Genomic DNA, 21,845 nt, shown 5'->3' with positions numbered 1-21,845 from the left:
GTAAATTAGACACGCCTAATAACGAAGAAACAAAGCTATTTACTCAAGTGGGAAACATGGGACAAGAAGGAAAGACCGAATCATGATATCCGCAGGTTACAACATAGCCTTCTTGAATTCTACATGGCCGCTCCATGATAGATGAAGGCCAACACTGTGTAACTTTTAAGGTTACATTTACCATTCATTTAGGCATAGAATTACTCTTAAGCAGCTTTTTATTGATAAAGAAATAGGGGATGTTTGCTCCCATCCACTCCCATAGGATTTGAGGAGACTAATCCACCAGTCCCGTCTGGATGATGCTTAGGCCTTTGTAGGTAGATCCTGGAGCCCACAGACCATGTTGGCTGGCACAGCGACATCCATCATTTTAGGGTAATCCAACTTCAGATCTGAGCAAGAAGTAAAAGAAAAGCAACACTGAGCTCATTTAGAAGCCGAAAGTTTGCTGCAAGAGGTCGTAAGAACTTGTGAAAAAGATGATCAAACCACTCACTTTCCATGATGCTTTTAAATGCTTCCTACAAAACAAAACCCAGAGAATAGTTATTACAGAGGATACGTTTGCTTAGAAGCAGACTATTAATGAAGTAGAATAATAAGTTTAATCATAGCACAATTTTCACTCTTCAGATGAATTCATGCAAATAATTTCATCTTAACAGAAGGTAAGTGGTATCACAAATATAGACCGTCATTAAGATTTTGAGTGGTTTTCCAAAATAGATTAGAAGGGGAGGGGGTTGCTTGATTAAGAATTTACCTCATCCTTTGTTAGCCGAGGATTGTAGAGCATCTCCTCTCCAACTGTACTTACCTGCATCACAAAAGAAGCTGTGTGAATAGCTAGGAATACATCAGAGGCTGTAAGTCAAAGATACTGCTTACAGTGAAGCCTTTGTAGTCATGAGCAGGATAAATGAGAGTTTCCTTTGGCAATGTGAATATCTAAGATGTGCAGAGAAAGTCATCAGTGAACTGATAATACATGTGAAACATGCATTGAAATGTGCCACATAAACATTTGTTCCTTGCCTGTGAATGGACTGATTGGTAGAGCTGTCGCGAATTTCCCGCCTGTAAGATGGATCATGGAATTTAAGCTTCATCCATGAAATAGGATAAGAAGTGGAATGCACTGCTTCCAATAAACATGATACGAGGTAAATGAAAATATTGTGTGATGCACAAAATTGGATGGCCAAATTAAATTAACCAGTGAGATAACAGATTGCACTCTCATGCAATCCATCTCACGTGCTCTACATCAAAGCAAGCACTAGCATGACAAGTTATATTTTTAGTGTTTCTAATTGAACTGTATCATAGTAATAGTTACCAATGAGATGTAACTAGATAACAACCATGTAATTCTAACCTAACCATCAAGGCATCAATAGCTAACTTAACTAAGGTGATACAAATAGATGGCCTTCAACAATTGAGTGGAACTTGAGAAATGGGCTAGTAAACTCTTCGAGAGAAACCAAGCCTCCACCCAGAAAAACTGAAGGACGATAATTGATGTTATCATTCATTTCATCTAAACTTTTGCACAGGAAAACAACCAAGTTTCACTAACAATTAGAATACAATAAATGGGCATCAAAATTGATTGTGCACCAGATCAAACTTCTCAAGACTCTCGACTACAATTTAAAGATTTGAACACAATGAAAATCTAATCAGTCATCTAGTTACTCAGGATAGTGCATTGTGTGATTATCATATTCAAAGTGCTTTTATCTAATATCCGAGATAAAAGTAAGTTATTCATAGACAGTAGATGTTTGGTGTCAGAAGAAAAGGAAGAAGAATGAGCCTATGCACCTGAAAATCTGTCCTTCCACAGCCATGAATCAGCAAAGCATCACCAGTGAAAGCCATCCTCGGATAAGGCTGATCAGGTCCATTTCCTGTTACATAGGTAACACAACCCTGAGTATGACCAGGAGTGGCACGCACCTGCAAAATTTACCATTTTAGAAAACATACTTTGCACCAAAATGATCTTAAATGTAGAAGCAGTCCAATTGTACTAATTCATATATGTCTAGAAGGATCTCTTACTGGGGTTATCATTAAAAAAGACATTTCTTCTGCTAGCATGATCAATTTAGATTAGTAATAAGCAAAACACTACGACAACTTTTTTACACATGTTTGTGTATTCAGGTCCGGAAAGAGGCTATAACCTTATCTTCCAAGGCTGAAGGTGCATCCAGTCATTCAGTATCTACATGACAGGTTGTCCAAATGACAACCCACACTTTTCCATATTTGTATCCGATTATATGTGTTCCCATATATGAATTTGTTACACATTTTATACAATTTATATTAGCTGATAAATGATGAGTTTAAGTGAAAACTTGTTGGTAACAATTATGCCCAGATAAATAATGACATGTAAATGGCTTTATTTCTTCAAGAAACCTATCTTTTATGGCACAATTAGCATGCATACAATTAAATATTCAAAATTGGCAGCATATATATCTCTGTAGAGTTAATATTTACATGTAAACCCTTCAAAATGATGGATTATTGCACACTTATGTATATGCTTTAGTACATTACTAAAGCTAATCCAAATTACCCTTGTGGTACTACATACTCAAAGGCATATATAAGCAGGAAAACCAAGAAAGATCATACGATTTAAATGCTTATCCCACAAGAAAGACTTGGTGCATTAATCACCAAAAGCTACATGTGTGGTACACTAAATACTACTTGGACATGCTGCTCATTCATTTTTCTAAATTGTCTCTATAAATAGCATCAAAATACATCACTGGCTTCTTGCCACACATCAAGGTCCTGCTTTGTGATTTCCACACTATCTTGTCACAGTGCATGTCAGCTTAATCCTTATATGAGGAATTGCAATGCTCTTACAAATCATTAAAATTGTGCATTTGTGAAAAATGTGAAGATTTTATTGGATCATAATCATCATAGCCATACACTGTCAGGAATCTGTTGATTGAATCAAGATTAGCATGCAAACATCATCTAAAGTCCCTCAGTTACTCCATCATTGAACAAAATAATTCAGCATAATCAACCCAAGAACAGGTTAACATATATAATTTATTACACATATATCATCTATTGATATGTTTGCGAAGTCATATTCAAAAGGAACCAAACAAATTGACAAGAGGAGAATTGACTCAACTTACTAATCTGTATCAGAGGCAACATGGCCCTACCTCTAGAAAAAGATCACCAAAATATATTTTATCACCATGTTCAACCACATGATCTGCTTTTGCATTGCTAACTTTTGATATGACAGACTTTACCTCTGGCATCTTTTTCTGCAAGGAATATTGCCAATTAATACATAGATCAAAATTATCATCCTGTATAAAATATGTGTATGAGCATGCATCGTGCATATCAGTAGGTATACATCTGTACAAATATGTACAATACGTAGCCAATCTAACTTTTCTTTACTGTACAATATTCGTGAAATAACAAGTTGAATGTTGAAGTAGATTGATACATGAATTGTGATTTACCTTTATCAAACCTGTCCCTGTGACATGATCAGCATGGACATGAGTATTCATAGCATAGATGAGTTTTAGCCCCAGTTCTTTTACAAGAGATATATCTCGGTCAACTGTTCTGTCTACTGGATCAACCAGCTACAAAAAGACATGAAACCATTTAGCAGAGAAGGAAAACAATGTGAATATGAAGCAAATGTTTTAACTAGTGAACAATAGAGAGGTCCAACTAAAGTACAGAAAACTAGGCCAAGTCAAACACACAATAAAAGAAAGCACACAGATAGACCACAAATGACAATATTCAACAAAAGTTGTGAACATAAGTTATATGTAGATACAGGGAGATAGAATTTAGCTTCTTATTTAGTAAGCTTTTTAATTTAGTTAACCTCAGAACCAAGCATAAGTTGCAGAGTTCCTAAATTGACCTGCCGAAACATAAGAGCAAAATGGCAGAAGTCAGGTTATGTGACACGACTTATGCACAAGATACTTCCTTGAAACATAATTAACTAGATAATCTTTCTTCATACTAGCAATCGGTACAAGTTCATTGTTTTTAAGTGAAACAACCAACAAATAATCCAATTTACAACTTCATCAATACAACTAAATGTTTTGCAAATATTCTTGCATAACAATCTTTATAAGTTGTGCGTCACATTAGATGCATCATCTACTCAACCGAACATCTAGATTTGTAAATATGTAATTTACAGGAATTTAGACCACAAATATCTAGATTTATAATAGGAAAGGATAAGAAAAAAAAGGACAGAGAGAGGAAAGACTGTCATCTAACCCAAATCACACAAGAAATGGTGAACAGATGATACCAAGGTTTCTCCATATGCAAAGATGTTCTAATAGCTTTCCAATTGCTAATGATAGTTTGGTATATGCTTAGAATCAGTTTATTTTCAGTGTACACACACACACACATATACACATATACATACATCAATATACAGATACATATACATATATATACACAGATATATACATATATATATATACACATACATACATATACAGATACATATACATACATACATATACAGATACATATACATATATATACTTATATATATATACACACATACACACACACACACATACATACATATATATATATATATATATATATATATATATATATATCACACATCCGAATAATTATCACACTTTTCCACTCATCATTTAGTCCTATCTGAATTAAGTAGACACATTATCTAGTAATTTTAAGCTTGAATCATTATGTTCATCAATTGGCATGACAATTAGATACAAATGATCAATATGCAGATATTAAGATAAGCTCCTTGCAAACATACTAGTCTGAATGACTACCCGAATGAAGTGATTCATAGTAGAGCTCTCTTGTGAAAACTGTATTATACAGCACTGGTGCCTATTTCCATTTGCAATATCCAAGTTAGTGTCTAACCAAAGCAGCAGGCAATTGGTCCGTGATTCGGTGCAGATCAACTATCTGTATTGAACTCATCTAAAACATTCAATATCCAGAAATACATATATTTTTTACATGATCATGAAGATCTTTGCCGAAGCATCCAAATGCGTTTTATTTGCCACCCAAAGTGATCCACAATGAAGTGTATATTATGCTCAAGTTAGTGCCTGCATTTACTGTTTCACTATGGATTCTTTTTTGGCAAAAATTAACAATAGATTGGTCTGCATGTTTGTTGTGCATTCAATCGAGCTACAAATATAAGTAATCCAGAGAGCAGGAAAATAGATGTCTCAGACGTAAATGCCAAACTTTGGTAACATGCAGCAAGGTTCTAAGAAAGAACTTTTTATCTGAAGGGCTGCAGATGTCCCAGATTTGACCTTTTAACTCTATGCAGCAAAAGGTCAGTACCACATAATATCGCATTATCGTTAATGTGAATTATCAAGCAACTAAAATGCAATCCAAAGTACATAAACATTGATGAGACTGAACAGCAACACATGAACTAATTATATTTTGGTATTATGGTATCGAATATATTAGAACACAGTTGAAATAAATTAGGAGATTGAAATGTAACTTCATCTCGATCGAAGGAAGACAAAAACCTTTTATCTAATAAACTAAAAAAAAGAGGAAATTGAAAGAGAATAGGAGATTAGGAGACGATAGATATCCGGAAAAGCTAACACCCAAATTTTCAATCAATTTTCGGATGATAGATGCATCAAGGATCGAAGCAACAATCCGAGTGCGGATCAGAGAACCTAAAAACAGAAAAGGAGAAGGATCACAGAGCGGCACTCACCACGGCAGGCTTGTCGGGGTGGGCGAGATCGGCGAGGAGGTAAGTGTAGGTGCTGGACTCCTTCTCGAATAGCTGACGGAGGAGGAACCTCGAGGGCGAGGGCGACGCCGAGGTGCCGTACTTGGCCATGGAGCGCCGTCTAGGAAGGGAAGGAAGGGGGCTCTCAAGGGCACTTTTATATGAGGAGACGAAGGCGGAGTAGGCGAGGCACCGAGGGAGGATGAAGCGGTGGGATCGAAGCAGAAGCATTGTCTTTTGATCTTATAACACCAAGGAGGAGAAGAAACCAAGGAAGCGGCAGTCGCGTCGATCGCGAAATTGAAGAAGAGAAGAAGAAGCGATGTAATGGCGTTGTGTCATGTGGGGGAAGCGTGATGATGGAAGCGACGATGAGGACAAATTTGTTTGGAGGACCTGTGAACGGTGACAGCGTTGCACCGGCCGACGGCTTTGGAGTGAAGACTGCGGGCTGGGAATGGATAGGCACTGCATCGGAACCACGCCGCGGTTTTCATTCTATTGTTTTAGTCACAATGAAGAAGGCCGCGTGAGATATGACCCTACGGACTCTGATCACGTGCCACGCACGTGCTTCGTTATTCTTGTTGTATTTTTTGGCACGCTGTTGGGTTTTATTCTCTTCCTCGAAAAAGCATGGGATGAATATTATCTTAATATTATTTATTAATACATCTTAAGATTAAGGAGACTTAGTGCAAATAGTCGCAACAACGTGGCTCACAGTCACGTCTCTTTCACGATGAAGGGAACTGATCTAGAAAAACACAGACCAAAACACAGTGATCTTGAAGGCGAGAAACTCTGCAGGATAGTGGGTGACGTAAATGAACCACTGACAACACAGCATAAGATATAACATAGTGAGTGATGGGCAATCTGTCATATCAAGACCTAAACAAACATAATTATCCTATCTTATGCTCGTATTGTGTGTATGGAGATCCGCCACTGCCATGATATGGCCACAAGGAACCCATTTGTCTGTCCCTTTCTTATATGCAAATCATACACACATACACAACAGCAAAAATTGAAGGAAAAGTTTCAATGGACAGACCTTATCCTTCTCGATTTGCCTTTTGCTTCTGTCTCCAACATTTCCACTGTTGTAATATGCTCATGGCGGTGGCTGAGCTGATCCTTCAGGGAAAGAAAGAGACTGGCAAACATACAGCATGAGTGTTGATACCACCAGTGTTATCTATCAGCATTCAAGCTAATATGAACTAGTAAAGTTACTTACCATAGTATATAACAGCCAAACAAGTCATACGAAAAAAACGAATAGAAAACAGCCAAACAAGTCAAGGAAATGTTAATTATAGAAACACTGTCTACAAGTTGCATAAATCAACGAGATTAAATGACTAGCTCACCGCCAGGGAATTTCTCTTGTAAAGTGGTGGATACATAGTGCAGATACAAATGCTTCCATCTACTATCGTCAAGGATATCATAAACAACTTCTTTTGAGTGCAAAGACAAGCAGACTGACTTCTGGTTTCACCATCAAACACGGGTGAACATCATAATTATCCATATTCATAAATATCTTCATAAAAACACCGACATAAGTATGAAACAACTCCATGGTCTGCGGAACAAGAAAATGGTTATCACCTATTTGTATGCAACAAATGCAAAAAGGCAACAAAAATGAATATTAGCTTTATCATGCTGCCTAGACTCTACACAAAATTACAAACAAGCTGGCAACCAAAAGAGTAACATTTTGATCTGTCATGTTATGATGAACACAACCAGAACAACATCACTTGTCTTGAGAAAATGACAAAAAATAAATACATAGTAAAGCTTCAGTAAGGATGTTAATCCACATATCATATGGTATCTTCATATGGTATTTCAAGATCTTCCATAAGGAATGGCTGATAATGTCATGTAGGACCATGTTAAACCTTTATGAATGATAAAGAAATGTTGACTTTTCAAGTACAGAAGCTTGAGAGTCCCATCTTATCAAATCTACAGAAGTTGTTAGTTTTGAGAAACAAACAAAGACCCCTAGGTTTCAGTGGCAGATCAACTAAAAATGAAACATTAAGAGACCAAGGGATTGGACCAAAGTCCTAACCAGAAGAGAATCACTAGGATAATACTCATCCCTCATACTTTACAAATGAGAACTAAAAGCACAAAGAAAATATGAACTAAACAGAAGAAGAAACATAACAATGGACTAAATTACAGAAGATATGTAACAAACAAGTCAAGAAAATAACTCAAGAACTAGCAATGCACAGATACACAAGCATTTAACATATGAGCTTACTAGCTCAGTTTAGATTCAAATTTTAGAGAAATTATGTTTAGATTGGACTTGTCATCATTTCACCAAATCCTTCTTTTATTCCTAACTTTCATTAATAGATTATCTAAGTAAATTAGATGATTTGTTGTACTAAAACATCAAAGGATTCTTTGGAATTGGTTGTACATTTGCATACAGGCTTCGATAGCACAAAATGGAAATGCAATCACCATGGTCAAACAACTATGAATCATAATATTTTCTTGGTCGATGCTATAACCATTTAGACAACTTTGAAAACAGAGCTAAACTGCTAAACTTTCTATGAGATGCTTCAATGATGGTGCCTGAACAATCCTAGCTAGCTTTAGTCTCACATAAAGAGAAGCATCTCTAAATGCTTCAACAAAATTCAGCTAAACATCTCATTCTTCAAGAACAACATGTTTTACCCACATTGAGGAACCAATGAACAAGGTACAGATTCACACGAACAATGAAAGTTAAGAGGAAATGTCCCACAATCAGGAATTGGCAGGATAAAATAGATAGTTATATATATAATACATCTGGACTAGTTTACAGGGTTCGCGGCAACATAGGCTTGGGGAGGGTCAATGTTATTACATGAATCAAAAATTCCATAGCTCATGCACTAGATATACATACTCTCTGGACTTGTTTACAGAGTTTCCGGCAAAGTTTAGGGAGGGTCAATGTTATTACATGAATCTAAGATTCCATAGCTGACGCACTAGATATACATACTCTTATAGTGTTCTTAATGTTTAGTCGAAGCTGTAGGCCAAACCTAAATAGTGGCTCTATCCGTATCCTCCAGTATAAATCAAGATCATATTACTAAGACACTAGGAAGAATATGCAGTTTGAGACAAGCTGATTGCTGAGTAGTGAAAATGCAGAAATTGAAAGTTCCAATACAGTGTTAATCCTGATAGTATAATAGTTTACCCAAACAATTAATATACATGATCATATGAAAAGCCTATTCAATTAATGGAAGGCAGTTTGTATTTGGTTGAGAACATATTCAAATGATGAACACAAACCAAAGGTCTATAATATTAGAACAATTTAATATAACTGACTCATCATAAGGTACAACATAAAAGAAAAGAAGAAACAGATGAGACTGTTATGTCCACCAACATATGATTGGAACCTAAGAAGCATAGTTGTTTTATGGCGAACTTCACCATTCCTAGTGTACTAGTGTTTCTCACTTATTCCTAGTAGCATACTTCCGCACTGGAACTGATATTTAGACTGATTCTTGTAAGCTGCTACGGTAACTTCTGCTTCCTTTATTGCACAAAAGAGAAACCATGTTTGACTTGGCTAGTTTTGAGTAATTCATTGCACCTCGTCAATCTTACTAAAGATGCAAGAAGGTGATACAACTAAGATTTCAATTTAAAATACACAAAAATTGATCGATGAAATATCATGATTGCGTTCGAATAAGAGATATCACCAAGAAGAAAAAGAACGGACCTGTCGCAAAACCCGGAACAGATCAAATCACCACTGTTTTATGGTTGCCAATTTACTTCCTCTTTCTTAGTATATAGACATCCGTCTCCTCGTAGGCGTAATCTGGGTGAAGATCCTCATGCGGGACCTTCTCGATGGCCGGGAATGCCTGGCGACACAAATCCCAGAACACTTGGTGGGCATCAGGCGACCTTAGCTGGTAACCCAGCAGCACGGCGCCGTCGTCCCCGACGAGAGCCTCCATGGCTGTCACGAGCTGCGCGGCGGAGTCCTCCATGTACACCACGTCAGCGGCGACCACGAGATCAAAGGGCGGTCGGAGGGCCCTGATCTGACCGGGGTTGTTCCAGTAGAGCTGGGCGTGCTTGGGGGTCCGGGGCAAGGCAGGGCGGTTGCGCTTGAGGTTGCGGCGTAGGGCGGGCATCACGGGGGCGATATCGGTCAGGATGACGTCGAGGCCGAGGAGGAAGAGACCGAGGCCTGCGGGGCCGCATCCAGAGCCGAGCTCAACGGCCCGCTTGCCGGGGAAGCGGAGGAGGTCAGCGTAGGGGTTGGGGACGACGGCGGCGGGGCGGGGGAGCCACCGCTCGACGAACTTGACGAGGACGAGGGAACAGGGCCAGACGGAGGTCCCGACGTGCATGGAGCCGTTGTCCTGCTCGAAGGTGAGGACGGCGCCGCCCACGGGGAGTTCCACCACCGGCGAGTCGGTGAAACGCATCGAGCTGGAGAGGAGGGCGAAGAGTCTGCGGGGGATCGACGACGAGACTCGTGGATTTGGGTGGGTTTGCGCTCAGCAGGTCGGGTAGGAGGGCTAACGTGGCGGGTCGTTCCCGGTCCCACCGTAGAAACCCCAATAAATTAAATTAAAATTAGGTTATTTATTTTAGAATTTTCATGATCCATCTCATTTTAAATTTAGAATTATGATATTATATTTTAGAAATATGTTTTGATTATTTAATCATGAAATTCTAGGAATTTTATAAATTATAAATCCTCATTTTGATAATTTTGGCATGTTAGAACGCTTGTTACAGTTCGATCCGATCTTAGTGCATAAAGTCATCGACATGGTTTCTTGGCGGGAGAGAGTCGATGTGATGTCAGGTTGGGATGTCGAGACGATTCAAAGTAGAGTTGGGGTTTGCTTTTCCTTTCTTGTTGGGCTCCTGCACACAAGCCAAAGTCTGGGAGAGGGAATCCCGACTCGACCCTTCCGAAGTTTATGTTAGTATAGTAGTGATGGGATAGATTTAAGTTTCTAAGATCCGAACCCTTGGGCTAGCCGATAGGCCGATTTTTATACCTGCGTTCTAGGATTGATCGTACTTGGTTCGTTAATGGTCATCGACGCTCCAAGCGATGGGCTCGTGTATTTCACGTAGATGCTAATCGACCTGCATGGCTTTGCACCATGCCATGTCGCTTCACGCCTTCACTGAAGCGATGGGCTCGGGCGACGCAGGCGTAGTCGCTTGTATCGTACGAGTCTTCGCTGATGACGTAAGTGCAGTCTGTTATCTCGTACAGTTCCAAGGTGCCACGTCGATGTGCATGTGGGTGTCACGTCAGCCTCGAGGTGCCACATCAGCTGTTGAAATGGTAGCTGAATGCAGTCGTGGGGGTGATGTGAAAATATGCCTTTATCATTCTCTTCCCCCCCACCCCGCAAGAGGCATGCATCGGGTTCCTTGTAGAGGGGCTCGAGGCATCACTTGGTGCTTTCTTTGGCTGGGTCCACAGTTTTCTTGGGAGCATGAGTTCTCCCATCATGGTCCCCCTTTGAGCTAAGTGGTCCGCCTCAATTTCCTTTACTCGTTACTGTGAGCCTCTCGTCCGTCTGAGATTCCTAGTTCGAACACAAGTTAATTGAGATGCATAACTTAGGCGTTAACTGGCTGAGGTACATAACTCGGGCACTGAACTGGTCGAGATGCATGACTCAGGCATTGGACTAGTCGAGATGTATACCTCGAGCATTGGACTGGCTGATATACATGACTCGAGCACTATATTGGCCAAGGTGCAAGACTTGGGAGTTGGTTGGCCGAGATGCATAACTCGAGTACTAAACTAACTTAGATGCATAACTCAAGCACTAGACTAGTCATGATGCGTAACTCGGGCATTAGATTGGTCGAGATGCATAACTCGGGCATTGACTAGCCATGATGTGTAACTTGAGCACTAGGATGGTCGAGATGCATGACTTGGGAAATGGACTAGCCGAGATACATGACTCGGGCACTGGATTGGCTGAGGTGCATGACTCGGGCGCTAATTGGCCAAGATGCGTAACTTGAGTACTAGACTGACCGAGATACATAACCCGAGTACTAGATTGGCCAAGATGCATAACTTGGGCACTGGATTGGCCAAGATGCATAACTCGGGCACTAGATTGGTCGAGATTCATAACTCGGGCACTAGCTTGGTCGAGATGCATAACTCAGGCACTGAATTGGCCAAGATGCATAACTCGAGCACTAGACTAGCCGAGATGCATAACTCGGGTATCTGACTAGCCAAGATGCGTGACTCAGGCACTAGTTGGTCGAGATGCACGACTCGGGCACTAGGCTAGCCGAGATGCATAACTTGGGCATTAGACTAGTCGAGATGCATAACTCAAGCATCGGACTAGCCGAGATGTGTGACTTGGCCACTGGTTGATCGAGGTGTGTAACTCGGGTATTGAACCGGTCGAGATGCATACCTTGGGCATCGGACTGACCGAGTTGCGGCATCACCGAGGCGGGCCTTGTACTATTTGGTGGAGTCTAGAGTTTTCTTGGGTGGCTTAAAAACTTCGACGAGGAGTTGTAGGCAATAAATTTTGATTTTGGTGAGACAGCTGCCGACAGGAGATTTTATTGTTGTGTTTGAAAAACCTATGCTCAAATTGCCATAGTATGACAAGCCCTTTGATATCCATGCAAATTGGGGCGGAGGGCGGCCGTCACGGGGGCGATGTCGGTCAGCACAACGTCGAGGCCGAGGTCGACGGCGCGCTTGCCAGGGAAGCGGAGGAGGTGGGCATAGGGGTTAGGTACGGCGGCGGCGTCGGCAGCGGGGGCGGGGGCGGGGGCGGGGAGAGCCACCGTTCGACGAACTTGACGAGGATGAGGGAGCAGGGCCAGACGAAGATGCCGACGTGCATGGAGCCGTTGTCGTGGTCCAAGGTGAGGTTGGCGCCGCCCACGGGGAGTTCCACCACCGGCGAGTCGGTGAACCGCATCGAGCTCGAGAGGAGGCCGAAGAATCTGTGGGGGTTCGACCTGTGTCTGTTGTTGGGCCCTGTGAGAGCCCGCATTCCTCAGAGGACTTCCCATTCCTTCCAATGCCGTACAACGATTCCTGCCACAAAACTTACTGGTTTGAGGATGAAGTCTGTATTAGTATTCTTCATCGAGTCCAGATTCATAGTACCACTCATCGATTTGACTCGACCATTGTCAGAATACCAGCCTCATATGCATTTTAAGGGAGAAACAAAAACCCTAAATATGAGATATCAGAAATATTAAAACATACGCAAGGCAGATTTTGCATTAGTAGGAATGGTTTTATGACACTGAAAAATATGGCATTTCAAGTAGCAGAACATCACACACACCATTAAAAAGTCAAAGAAATTGAATGGCAACAGAGTCCAGGTCACTAGAATTCAATTCATACCAGCTAGCACAAATGCAAGAGGGAACCATGTTATGTTCACTAAATTTGGCATCACTCAGAACTTATGCTTTCCTCAGCATCATGGTTGTCTGTCATGACCTTGGAGCAACATTTCTAGAGGTATAGAGAACATGCCATTCTTTTCTAGGTTGACCAACTAGAAATCCAAATTTAACTATCATGGCAAATTTAAGTCAGGTCCTAATTACCATCAAGCTTCCAGATATACCTTCTTACAATAATTAGATGCATGTGAAACACCAACGAAGTCCTAAAATGGAGCAGCACACATGGTGTAAGCTGCACTAATTCCATTGCAACTGCAACCGACAGGCTTAGCAGGTGTTTGAGCCACTGAAGTCGAGAAGGCAGCATCAAGCTTGACCCGAGTTGAGGTTGAAGAGACAGGAAGAGGTTTGCCAACTGAATTTGCTACAGGAATCTTCTCAGTCAAGGAAAAGCCAAAAAGTCTGCAACCATTTCGGCTGACATTCTGGTCATTTTCTGTGTCCAACTTATTATCCAAGATGGGAGCATGGACTTCAATCATTTTGTGTTGCTGATTGGCAAAATGAAAACCCATAATCGGAGGCCAGATTGGCAAGGTTGCTTCTTTTCTATGCAAGGCTTCTATGCCAGTTAAGTTGGCAAAACAGCTGCCACCGTCACCACCATCTTGACCATTCCTGCATGGCACAGGCTGGACCATTGATGTCTTGGAACTTGCTTCTTGAAACATCAACACCGAGGATGGGGATGATGCTTGAATTGATGGAGATGATGGTTGAACAATAGTGCCATATCCCAAAGATGCTGTAGACAATCTGCTTACAGCATGAAATGTATGAAGACCATCAAAAAGGCCATACACACCATTCCTTGCATCAGCATCAGAATGAACTCCAAGGATTGGTGGATGGTTTGAGAAAACTTCTTGACCTTGAAAGACCTTGTGGAGTCCGAGAGATTTGCTAAAGCCTGTGGAATTGAACAAGAAGTCAGATTTTTCATATGGCATTTTGACTATTCCTCCAGGAACAGATTTATGAATAAGCCTGCTGTTTGCATCAGTGGAATATCCCTTACCCTCTGAGTGCTGACATTTTTCAACCTCAGAAACATGAGAGGCTAGTACACCAACACTACTTGGAATTCTAAACCTCGAAAATTCTTGACCTTGCAAGACCTTATGGAAACTTGCAGATTCCCTCAAGTCCAGACACTGATTTCCATCTGCAAACAATTGGACACAAGCATTAGAAATAATGCAAGAAATGTATGGTTGTCCTTTGGTAAATGCAAGTTTCCGCAACATATCAAAAACCTACTTGGAATAGGGAAATCCATATTGACCGAGGGAAGAGTAACTTTGGCCCTCTTGCAACCTGTTGTCGACAAGCTTCCAGAGCTTAAAACTGAACAGGTTGGTTTGATTTCCCATGGTGATAACCTAGTTTGTTGATTAGCATTTACAACATCATCCCAGTTTACCTGCAAGAATGAGCAAATATATATGATATCAGCAACATAAATACTAATGAATAAACAACAAAGTTGATGTCTCATAAATGCTATCCCAAATCGATGCAGAATGTACGGTTACTCAAGCAGAGAATTGCTGTATAGGCCCAGTTAACCAACAAACTCCTTTGCCTCTTACAGAAGAACACCATCATGTTAGTGAGGTTCATGCAACTTAAATGGCAACATATCATGCAAATGAAACATATGGACTTCTTTCCAAATGCTGTCATATTAAACTTGGAAACAATGTAAATATTTAAGCTAGTTTAACAATGATAAATTTAACTGTAGAGAAAAGAAATTTGACTTCAATATTATATTTTAACAGTATAGCACCTCAAGCCAAAATGACGGCAGCCATATAACATAATATATCTTAGCACATGCTTTGCACATTAGATGTCATATTGTAAGAAATAACATGAACGAAGGTCAATCTTTTGAAAGAAGTATGACTAGTAAGGAGTCAAACAGTTAATAGACAAGTACTGTAATCTTTTAAGGTTTCTCAAGGAAAGAAAAAATGCAATCTTGTTTTGGACAGATGACCAAGATTGAATCTGATGACGACAAAACTACTCACATGAAGCCTCTTAACTCTCTGACATGAGCATTACATATATAGATGGACAAATACTGTACTTTTTAAGGTTTCACGAAGAACAAAAAATGCAAGCTTGTTTTGGATAGATGACCTAGATTGAATCTGATCATGACAAAGCTACTCACGTGAAGCCTCTTGACTCTCTGACATGAGCATTATATATATAGATGAATCAGAGAAGCAGATTATACTCCATTCTGTTGCATATCACTATTGTAATTTTTAAGCTGAAAAAACACAAATAACTCAAACAGACTAAAAATACCACTACAGTAAGGCCTCAAAATGAAAGGATAGGGTAATCCAAGATGGTGCTGAATTATATGACCTTTAAACAGAAGACTGCTTCCCCAAAGAATCTATCCAGATTATTTTATATGAAATAGTTTCGGCTTTTAACATAAGAACAAAATTGGGTTTGAGAATATAAGTATACCAAAAGACATCTCCACTTTGAACCAGGCCATCTTACAGGGTCCATGTCACTGATCCCAGTTATCAGTCCTGTGGACCTATAAAAGAAAATGAAAAAACTAAACTTCAGGACATCTAAATTTAGATTCCAGATGTAAATGTAAGAGTTGATGTACCAAACCTTCTGTCTGTGGCATCGTCACCTTCATATAGCAGTTTAAACCTCATTCCCATAGAAATGGAATTAGATAAACTTTTCACAAATTTCCGATATGGAATTATGAACTCTGACGAGCTTACCCTGAGTTATGAACTTGGTTAGGAACCATTTTAACAACAGCAACATGATACATTCAACACCAGTGCTTTATAACATCAAAGAGTGTATAAAGACTAGTGATCTGATAATTAGAGACTACGAGCCAGATCATGATATCACTAATACATTAGATAAATCATTAAAAAAAAGAACATACCAATGCACGAGGCTCCCGCCAATGCGGGGTCTGAGGAGGGTCAATGTACACTGCCTTACCTTTGAATATTTCAAAATACTATTTCAATGACTTGAACCTGGTCTCCCAGGTTGTGAAGAAGCAACCTTACCGTTATACCAAGGTCCGCCCTCATACATTTAGAGAAATCATTAAAAAAAAAAAAAACTGCAAAGCTACCACAAGATACAGGATTGAGGCATGGCATACTTGGACAATTAACCATGAAACAACTAATTCACTAACTAAATTTATTAGATTTACAAAGAAAACTAGTTCAGCATTTCTGCCTTGTATCAACAATCAACAGAACAAGTGCCTATCTACAAAGGAGTATTTTCTCTAGAAGATGAACTTCTATGTTCAATACTGTCTTCAACTAAAATTATCTAGAATAAACTTAATAATAAATGAACTGAGTAAAATTTGAACAATAATGGCATCTATTAAAATCATACCTTATTTTATCATTCCTCTAGAAAAAAAATCACATTAACTATGGATGTTATGCGAGGAAGACAATGAAGAAGCTTGTGTGTTGAAGGTATTGTTCATTTCAAACAGACGAAAGGAGTACATTAACGGGTTCTAACTTAGTTGATTAAGTTTACAATTGTACACGAGCTTCCCGTCATTTTAAGAGATGATCTAGAAACTCTTTAATAAGTAAAGGAAGTTCAGATCATGACCCTACAACTGGTAGAGTTCCACATTCACACAATACCTAGCATAATACTATGCAAGTCATCAGTTGTCAACACCATTCTCCTGTTTTGGGGCTTCGGATTGGCAATCAAAATGACCTAACAATAAGCTTAGACATGTAAAGTATTAAATAACGATTACTATAGGCTACAAATGTGACACCCAATTTGGTCACATAATGGAATTAGAAGAAATTGAGTTGTTTTATAAGGCTAGATGTGTAGACTAACATTAACTTGGGCTTGAACATTTAGGTTTATAAAGCAAAGCTAGTATAAAAAAGGATCAAGTACTAGGTCTACAAGCACATCATGGAGCTATGGCTTAGAAGTGGGAGGAGCATTGAGTTGGTTTATGAAGTTAGATGAGTCTTCCATTAATTAGACGAGTCTATTGTGAATCAGTAAAATTAAACTTATCAAGTTAATAGACAAGTATTTTCATAGGTCAATTGTAAATACCAAAGTTTCACTTGTCAATCCAACCAAGGACCAATATTGCACCATATAACTTGATACATGTCAATATTCGTTATTTTATTATCTTGGCGAACAATACTAGACAATATTATTATATTGCATCGCACACCAGTATTGCACCTATCCAACAAAATGTTAAAACCAGTATCTGACCAAGATTTTACTACAACAACTTCGGCTTGAGAAAATTACACCATATTTTTTAAAGTCCTTATAGGTAATCAAGCCAGCAGGATATTCAAGTTATAATATTAAACTACTACTAATTACTTGAGTTAAGCTTTTTGGGCAATATTAATTAAGACTATTTCTACACATCATGCTGTGATCTTTGGATCATAACATATATTCTCAATCAATGATATAGGAGATAAAAACGGTCACAATAATATGACAAAAACATGAATCCAAGGGTCTGGTTTGACAAAAAAAATGAATAGAGATACAAGGACAGTTAATCGATGTGTCTTGTATTGTTGATAGAAGGGACATATTCAAAGTTCATCGGAAATTTTACAATTATAAAAAGATTCACTTGTGTCTTTTTATATCTTTATATACTTTGATATTGGAATAGTATAAAAGAAGAGTCTGGTAATTGTTTGACTAGAGGACAAATGGATATGTGTACAAGACTTGTGGGAGCAGATGTGAGAGACCATGTGATGCTGCACTCGGTTGCAATTACACAATTTATATTCATTGAGCACGCAGAGTAAAGATCCAAGGATTGGCATTTCCATAATATATTGCCAGTTGTTGGCACATAAACAAAATATACTCAGACCTCGAGGAAAGACAGGATAATTTTTTCCAAGAAGAAAATAATCTATAAAAGCACAATTTGGACTTAGGCTAACAAAATATACTCAGACCTTAACTACTTCATAATGCAATTCTAGGATGAAAACCTTGTGATGGGATCAGCAGAAGAAAAAGAACATATGCTCAACAAAAATGAAGCAATTCTGTATTCAGAGCTGTGAATGTTTCAGAATAAAAGTTCAACAAACACATAAACATTTCAGTTTTCCATAGTGATGGCCTTCAGTTGGATTCCATGATAATTGATATCATTTATCTAATAATACAAAGTTACTAAATGTATTAGTACAAGTATACAAGCAATCAAGGGGATAGTGATCACCACCTCATGTAGTGTGCTTACTAGTAGTTCAACATAACAAATCTTATATCATAAGCACAAGCAATATCAACTTGTTTAAACATCAAGTAATTGATATTCCAGCATTACCAGCAATTATAGAAATACAAGAGTTTAAACCATAATTTTGAATTCTGTGTATATAGAGTGAGGGAGAGTAGAGTAGGAGACACTTAAAAATTTATGGGAAATTTCTTAGAAAGTTTTTCACTTTGAACACATAAACCAGTGTCGAATAAGATTAAATAGGTTTTATTTTGCAGAATCTGCTATTATATTTACAGAAGACAAAAGTTACATCACCTGCTATCATACAGAAAACACAACTCCACAAACAAGCATACCTTGGGTTATAATAGATGTCAAAGACATTTTTGTCGGACACAGCATTTGCAACAACAGCAAACGCGGCTAAGTTCATATTTCCACTTTGATGTTCCGAAACTGGACAGCCGGTTTTAAATTGAGCTGCTCTCCTGACACCCAATCTGAGCATCCCATCATTTCCCCTAAAATATCAATAAAGAATCTCATTTATGCAAAGGATCTTGATATCTATGTTTGTGACTGTGCAACATTGATAATGCCTACCGAAGAAAGAGCACCGCATCCCCTGAGATGAGCTTCTTCCTATTTACAAATGCACTCCATCCAGTTGTAAGAAGATGCCTACGCGGTTGACCTAAAAATAAAAAAGAAGTAAACATCCATCAGCAGCCACTGTCAACTAGTGTCTTTTTAAAGCCTATGGTAATTTAACTAGCTATATGATTCGTCAATAATGTCATTCCAACTACGGTTCCAAAAGATAAGCTGATAAATGACTAAAGTATCAACCCAATGGTTTATTAGAATCTCCAGGAGAGAAAATGCTTAATGTGTAAGTGATATTATTTATCATATGAATTGACCCAAAGGAATATCTCCAAATGAGATCTTCAAATGAGCTCCTTCAGCAAGTAGTATATGGTGGAATAGTGCAAACAACTTTTGGAACTAAATAACCTGGATTAATAACAGAACTAATTAACTAAACAACCCCAAGAAAATGATCAATTTTCCATCCACCTAAGATAAAAAACAAAGCTAAGATGTCTATAAATACATGATAAGAATTTCAGCACAAATGAAACTATAAGAAAGGAACAAATGACATTACAAGTTTTATAGCCCAAAATACAGTGAGATTCGTCAAACAAATTCTGGCTTTGGCCAATACCTCTGTAGATATGTCGAAACCTCCATTCAGTGCCATGCAAATCTTTTGTGATAAGCTCCTGCGAAGGCCTCTGCTGTTTATAATCCTGATTCAAAGAGAAGCAGCATCACAAATAATATGTCGAAAAAAAAATTATTTGCATCGCAAATTGGACATGTTGCAGAGAATCTATTACAAAGTAGAGACTCTAGTTAAATGTCATCAAAAGCTCCAATCTGGAATAGCATAAGTTCAAGAATGTCTAGTCACCAGGGGAGGGAAACAGTCCTCAGCAGCTCGGCGTGGCACAGAGAACCCTCCATGTGTGCTCGTGTCAGAGGCAGTGAGGGTCTTGCAGAACATATGGGGAATCAGCGACTTGCTTATAGATTCATCATTTTCTTCTTCCGCATTTTGTTCAACCTCACCCTTCTTCAATCTTGCTTCATATTCCTGTACCAAAAAATGTGTCACCATATGACACAAAAAACAGAACCCAGAATTGATGACAGTCATGACAGGTTTGAGAACTTGAATATATATAAATTTTGCTTAAATACTCGTGTAATCCAGGGTCCTACTTCTTGATTCAAGAACAGCTACACGTGATCAAGATCCTATATTTAGAAGAGATAAATGGAACCCCAGCCTTTAATGAACACTAACACTAAAGAGCTCAATACAACACAAAACGAAAAATCGGGAACAAGCAGGAGCCTAACCTCGTTTTCAGCGACAAGAGAGAGCTGAGCATAGACGTCGTCCGTAGCCGCATCAGCCTGTGTCCAACAGATCCCAAAAGAACAAAAGATAAGGCGAAAACCCCCACCTTTGAAACCCTAGCAAAAGATGGGACAGAGCAGAACGGGACGATGAACGAACATGGAGCTTGACGTCAACCACACGGCACAAGACATGAGGCGGCACATCGTAGCCGCCGATCCCCCCTCTCCCCCTGCCGCCGCCGCCGTCCCTCAGGTGCTCAAGATGCCCCTGCGGCAAGTACACGACCAAGCTCCCCTTCTTCGGCAGCCAAATCCGGGGCCCGGCACACGCGTGCCACAATTCGAGGCACACCGACGCGGCCCGACAAGCTTCCTCCTCGGCCGCCACAGCGGAAGCGACGTGGTGGGCGGGCTGCTGCTCCGACTCCTCGTCCTCCTCCTCCTCCGCCTCCTCCTCTATCGTGTTCAAATCGATGCCCATTCTCTCCGAGACCAAAGAGAATAAGCAGCTCAACAACCGAAAGGGGAAAGGGTGAATAGCTGCAGGATCCGGGTTGAGACAAGGCTTAGGGAGGGAATGGGAGCACAGGGATGGTGAATCGGGGCATGATGGCGATGGCAATGGCGGCGAGGCTCGTGACGGGAGGGGGGTAAACACTGTTGCGAGAGGGGCGGGCGTCGAGCAGAGCAGCGACAGGAGCAGTGTCTTTTACCGTGCGACAGACACACGCATGTTGTAAGGGACCCTTTCGGCCGCGGTATGACGATTGAGTATGAACTGGCCGTGCATGTGTCACATCTTTTATTATATATATATATATATATATATATATATATATATGTATGTATATGTATACATATGTATATGTATACATATGTATATGTATACATATATATATATATGGCGATTTTTCTGATTTTTTTAAGGTATTATAGTTTTCAGCCTTTTTCATTTGATATCATTTATTTTTTTTAATATCCGAAATACCTTTTATCAGCATCCATCTTTTAAGATGGACCACTAAAGCTTCGTCGTAAAGCCTTGGCTCTCGTCCACCTTAATGTCTCTATTATTGATTTTTATCGTCTCTTATCAATCTACTTCGATGAAGACGATGATAGCTTCACCATCAACCTTTCCCTATCGGTCACTAACACTGTCTCCCATCGTTGTCGAGATTCTTATCAATGTAAGCATCATAAATATCGATAGTTTTTCATTGTCAATAT

General features: G+C 39.5%; 3 protein-coding genes across 3 annotated transcripts; all 3 read right to left on the bottom strand.

The window, feature by feature from the left end:
• Positions 1 to 19: 19 nt before the first annotated feature.
• LOC135679537 (persulfide dioxygenase ETHE1 homolog, mitochondrial-like) lies at positions 20 to 6,326 on the bottom strand. Its single transcript, XM_065193405.1, has 9 exons — positions 5,819 to 6,326; positions 3,537 to 3,665; positions 3,222 to 3,329; positions 1,834 to 1,968; positions 1,039 to 1,080; positions 892 to 951; positions 767 to 820; positions 500 to 524; positions 20 to 395 (listed from the first exon to the last, which is right to left on the bottom strand). Exons 1-9 carry the CDS (start codon positions 6,065 to 6,067, stop codon positions 307 to 309), a joined length of 891 nt encoding a protein of 296 aa, XP_065049477.1. The 5' UTR covers positions 6,068 to 6,326; the 3' UTR covers positions 20 to 306.
• A 798-nt stretch (positions 6,327 to 7,124) lies between these two features.
• On the bottom strand, positions 7,125 to 10,429 carry LOC103992812 (uncharacterized). The gene is made up of 2 exons (XM_009412665.3): positions 9,627 to 10,429; positions 7,125 to 7,433 (listed from the first exon to the last, which is right to left on the bottom strand). Exon 1 carries the CDS (start codon positions 10,345 to 10,347, stop codon positions 9,679 to 9,681), a length of 669 nt encoding a protein of 222 aa, XP_009410940.2. The 5' UTR covers positions 10,348 to 10,429; the 3' UTR covers positions 7,125 to 7,433; positions 9,627 to 9,678.
• Positions 10,430 to 13,264: 2,835 nt separating this feature from the next.
• LOC135679535 (auxin response factor 3-like) lies at positions 13,265 to 21,349 on the bottom strand. The gene is made up of 11 exons (XM_065193404.1): positions 20,773 to 21,349; positions 20,613 to 20,669; positions 20,161 to 20,343; positions 19,912 to 19,996; positions 19,284 to 19,374; positions 19,037 to 19,201; positions 16,031 to 16,150; positions 15,872 to 15,947; positions 14,636 to 14,798; positions 14,394 to 14,540; positions 13,265 to 14,285 (listed from the first exon to the last, which is right to left on the bottom strand). The coding sequence occupies exons 1-11, from the start codon at positions 21,094 to 21,096 to the stop codon at positions 13,579 to 13,581; spliced, it is 2,118 nt and encodes a 705-aa protein (XP_065049476.1). The 5' UTR covers positions 21,097 to 21,349; the 3' UTR covers positions 13,265 to 13,578.
• Positions 21,350 to 21,845: the final 496 nt, after the last annotated feature.

This window comes from Musa acuminata, chromosome BXJ1-7, assembly GCF_036884655.1.
Source record: "Musa acuminata AAA Group cultivar baxijiao chromosome BXJ1-7, Cavendish_Baxijiao_AAA, whole genome shotgun sequence".
In the NCBI taxonomy this organism is placed as follows: domain Eukaryota; kingdom Viridiplantae; phylum Streptophyta; class Magnoliopsida; order Zingiberales; family Musaceae; genus Musa; species Musa acuminata.
This window is presented reverse-complemented; position numbering and strand designations above follow the sequence as displayed.

Bases quoted from the DNA above. Each gene is read 5' to 3' on its own strand.
- LOC135679537 (XM_065193405.1), bottom strand. From the start codon at position 6,067: ATGCTTCTGCTTCGATCCCACCGCTTCATCCTCCCTCGGTGCCTCGCC. The intron at 1,969-3,221 runs GTAGGGCCATGT...TAAATTTTGCAG, and splicing joins TTGGTGATCTTTTTCTAGAG to GTGCGTGCCACTCCTGGTCA. The intron at 396-499 runs GTGAGTGGTTTG...CTTCTTGCTCAG, and splicing joins ATTTAAAAGCATCATGGAAA to ATCTGAAGTTGGATTACCCT.
- LOC103992812 (XM_009412665.3), bottom strand. From the start codon at position 10,347: ATGCGTTTCACCGACTCGCCGGTGGTGGAACTCCCCGTGGGCGGCGCC.
- LOC135679535 (XM_065193404.1), bottom strand. From the start codon at position 21,096: ATGGGCATCGATTTGAACACGATAGAGGAGGAGGCGGAGGAGGAGGAG. The intron at 14,541-14,635 runs GTAGGTTTTTGA...AATTGTTTGCAG, and splicing joins TATGGATTTCCCTATTCCAA to ATGGAAATCAGTGTCTGGAC. The intron at 14,286-14,393 runs GTAAGGGATATT...TCAATTCCACAG, and splicing joins AAAATGTCAGCACTCAGAGG to GCTTTAGCAAATCTCTCGGA.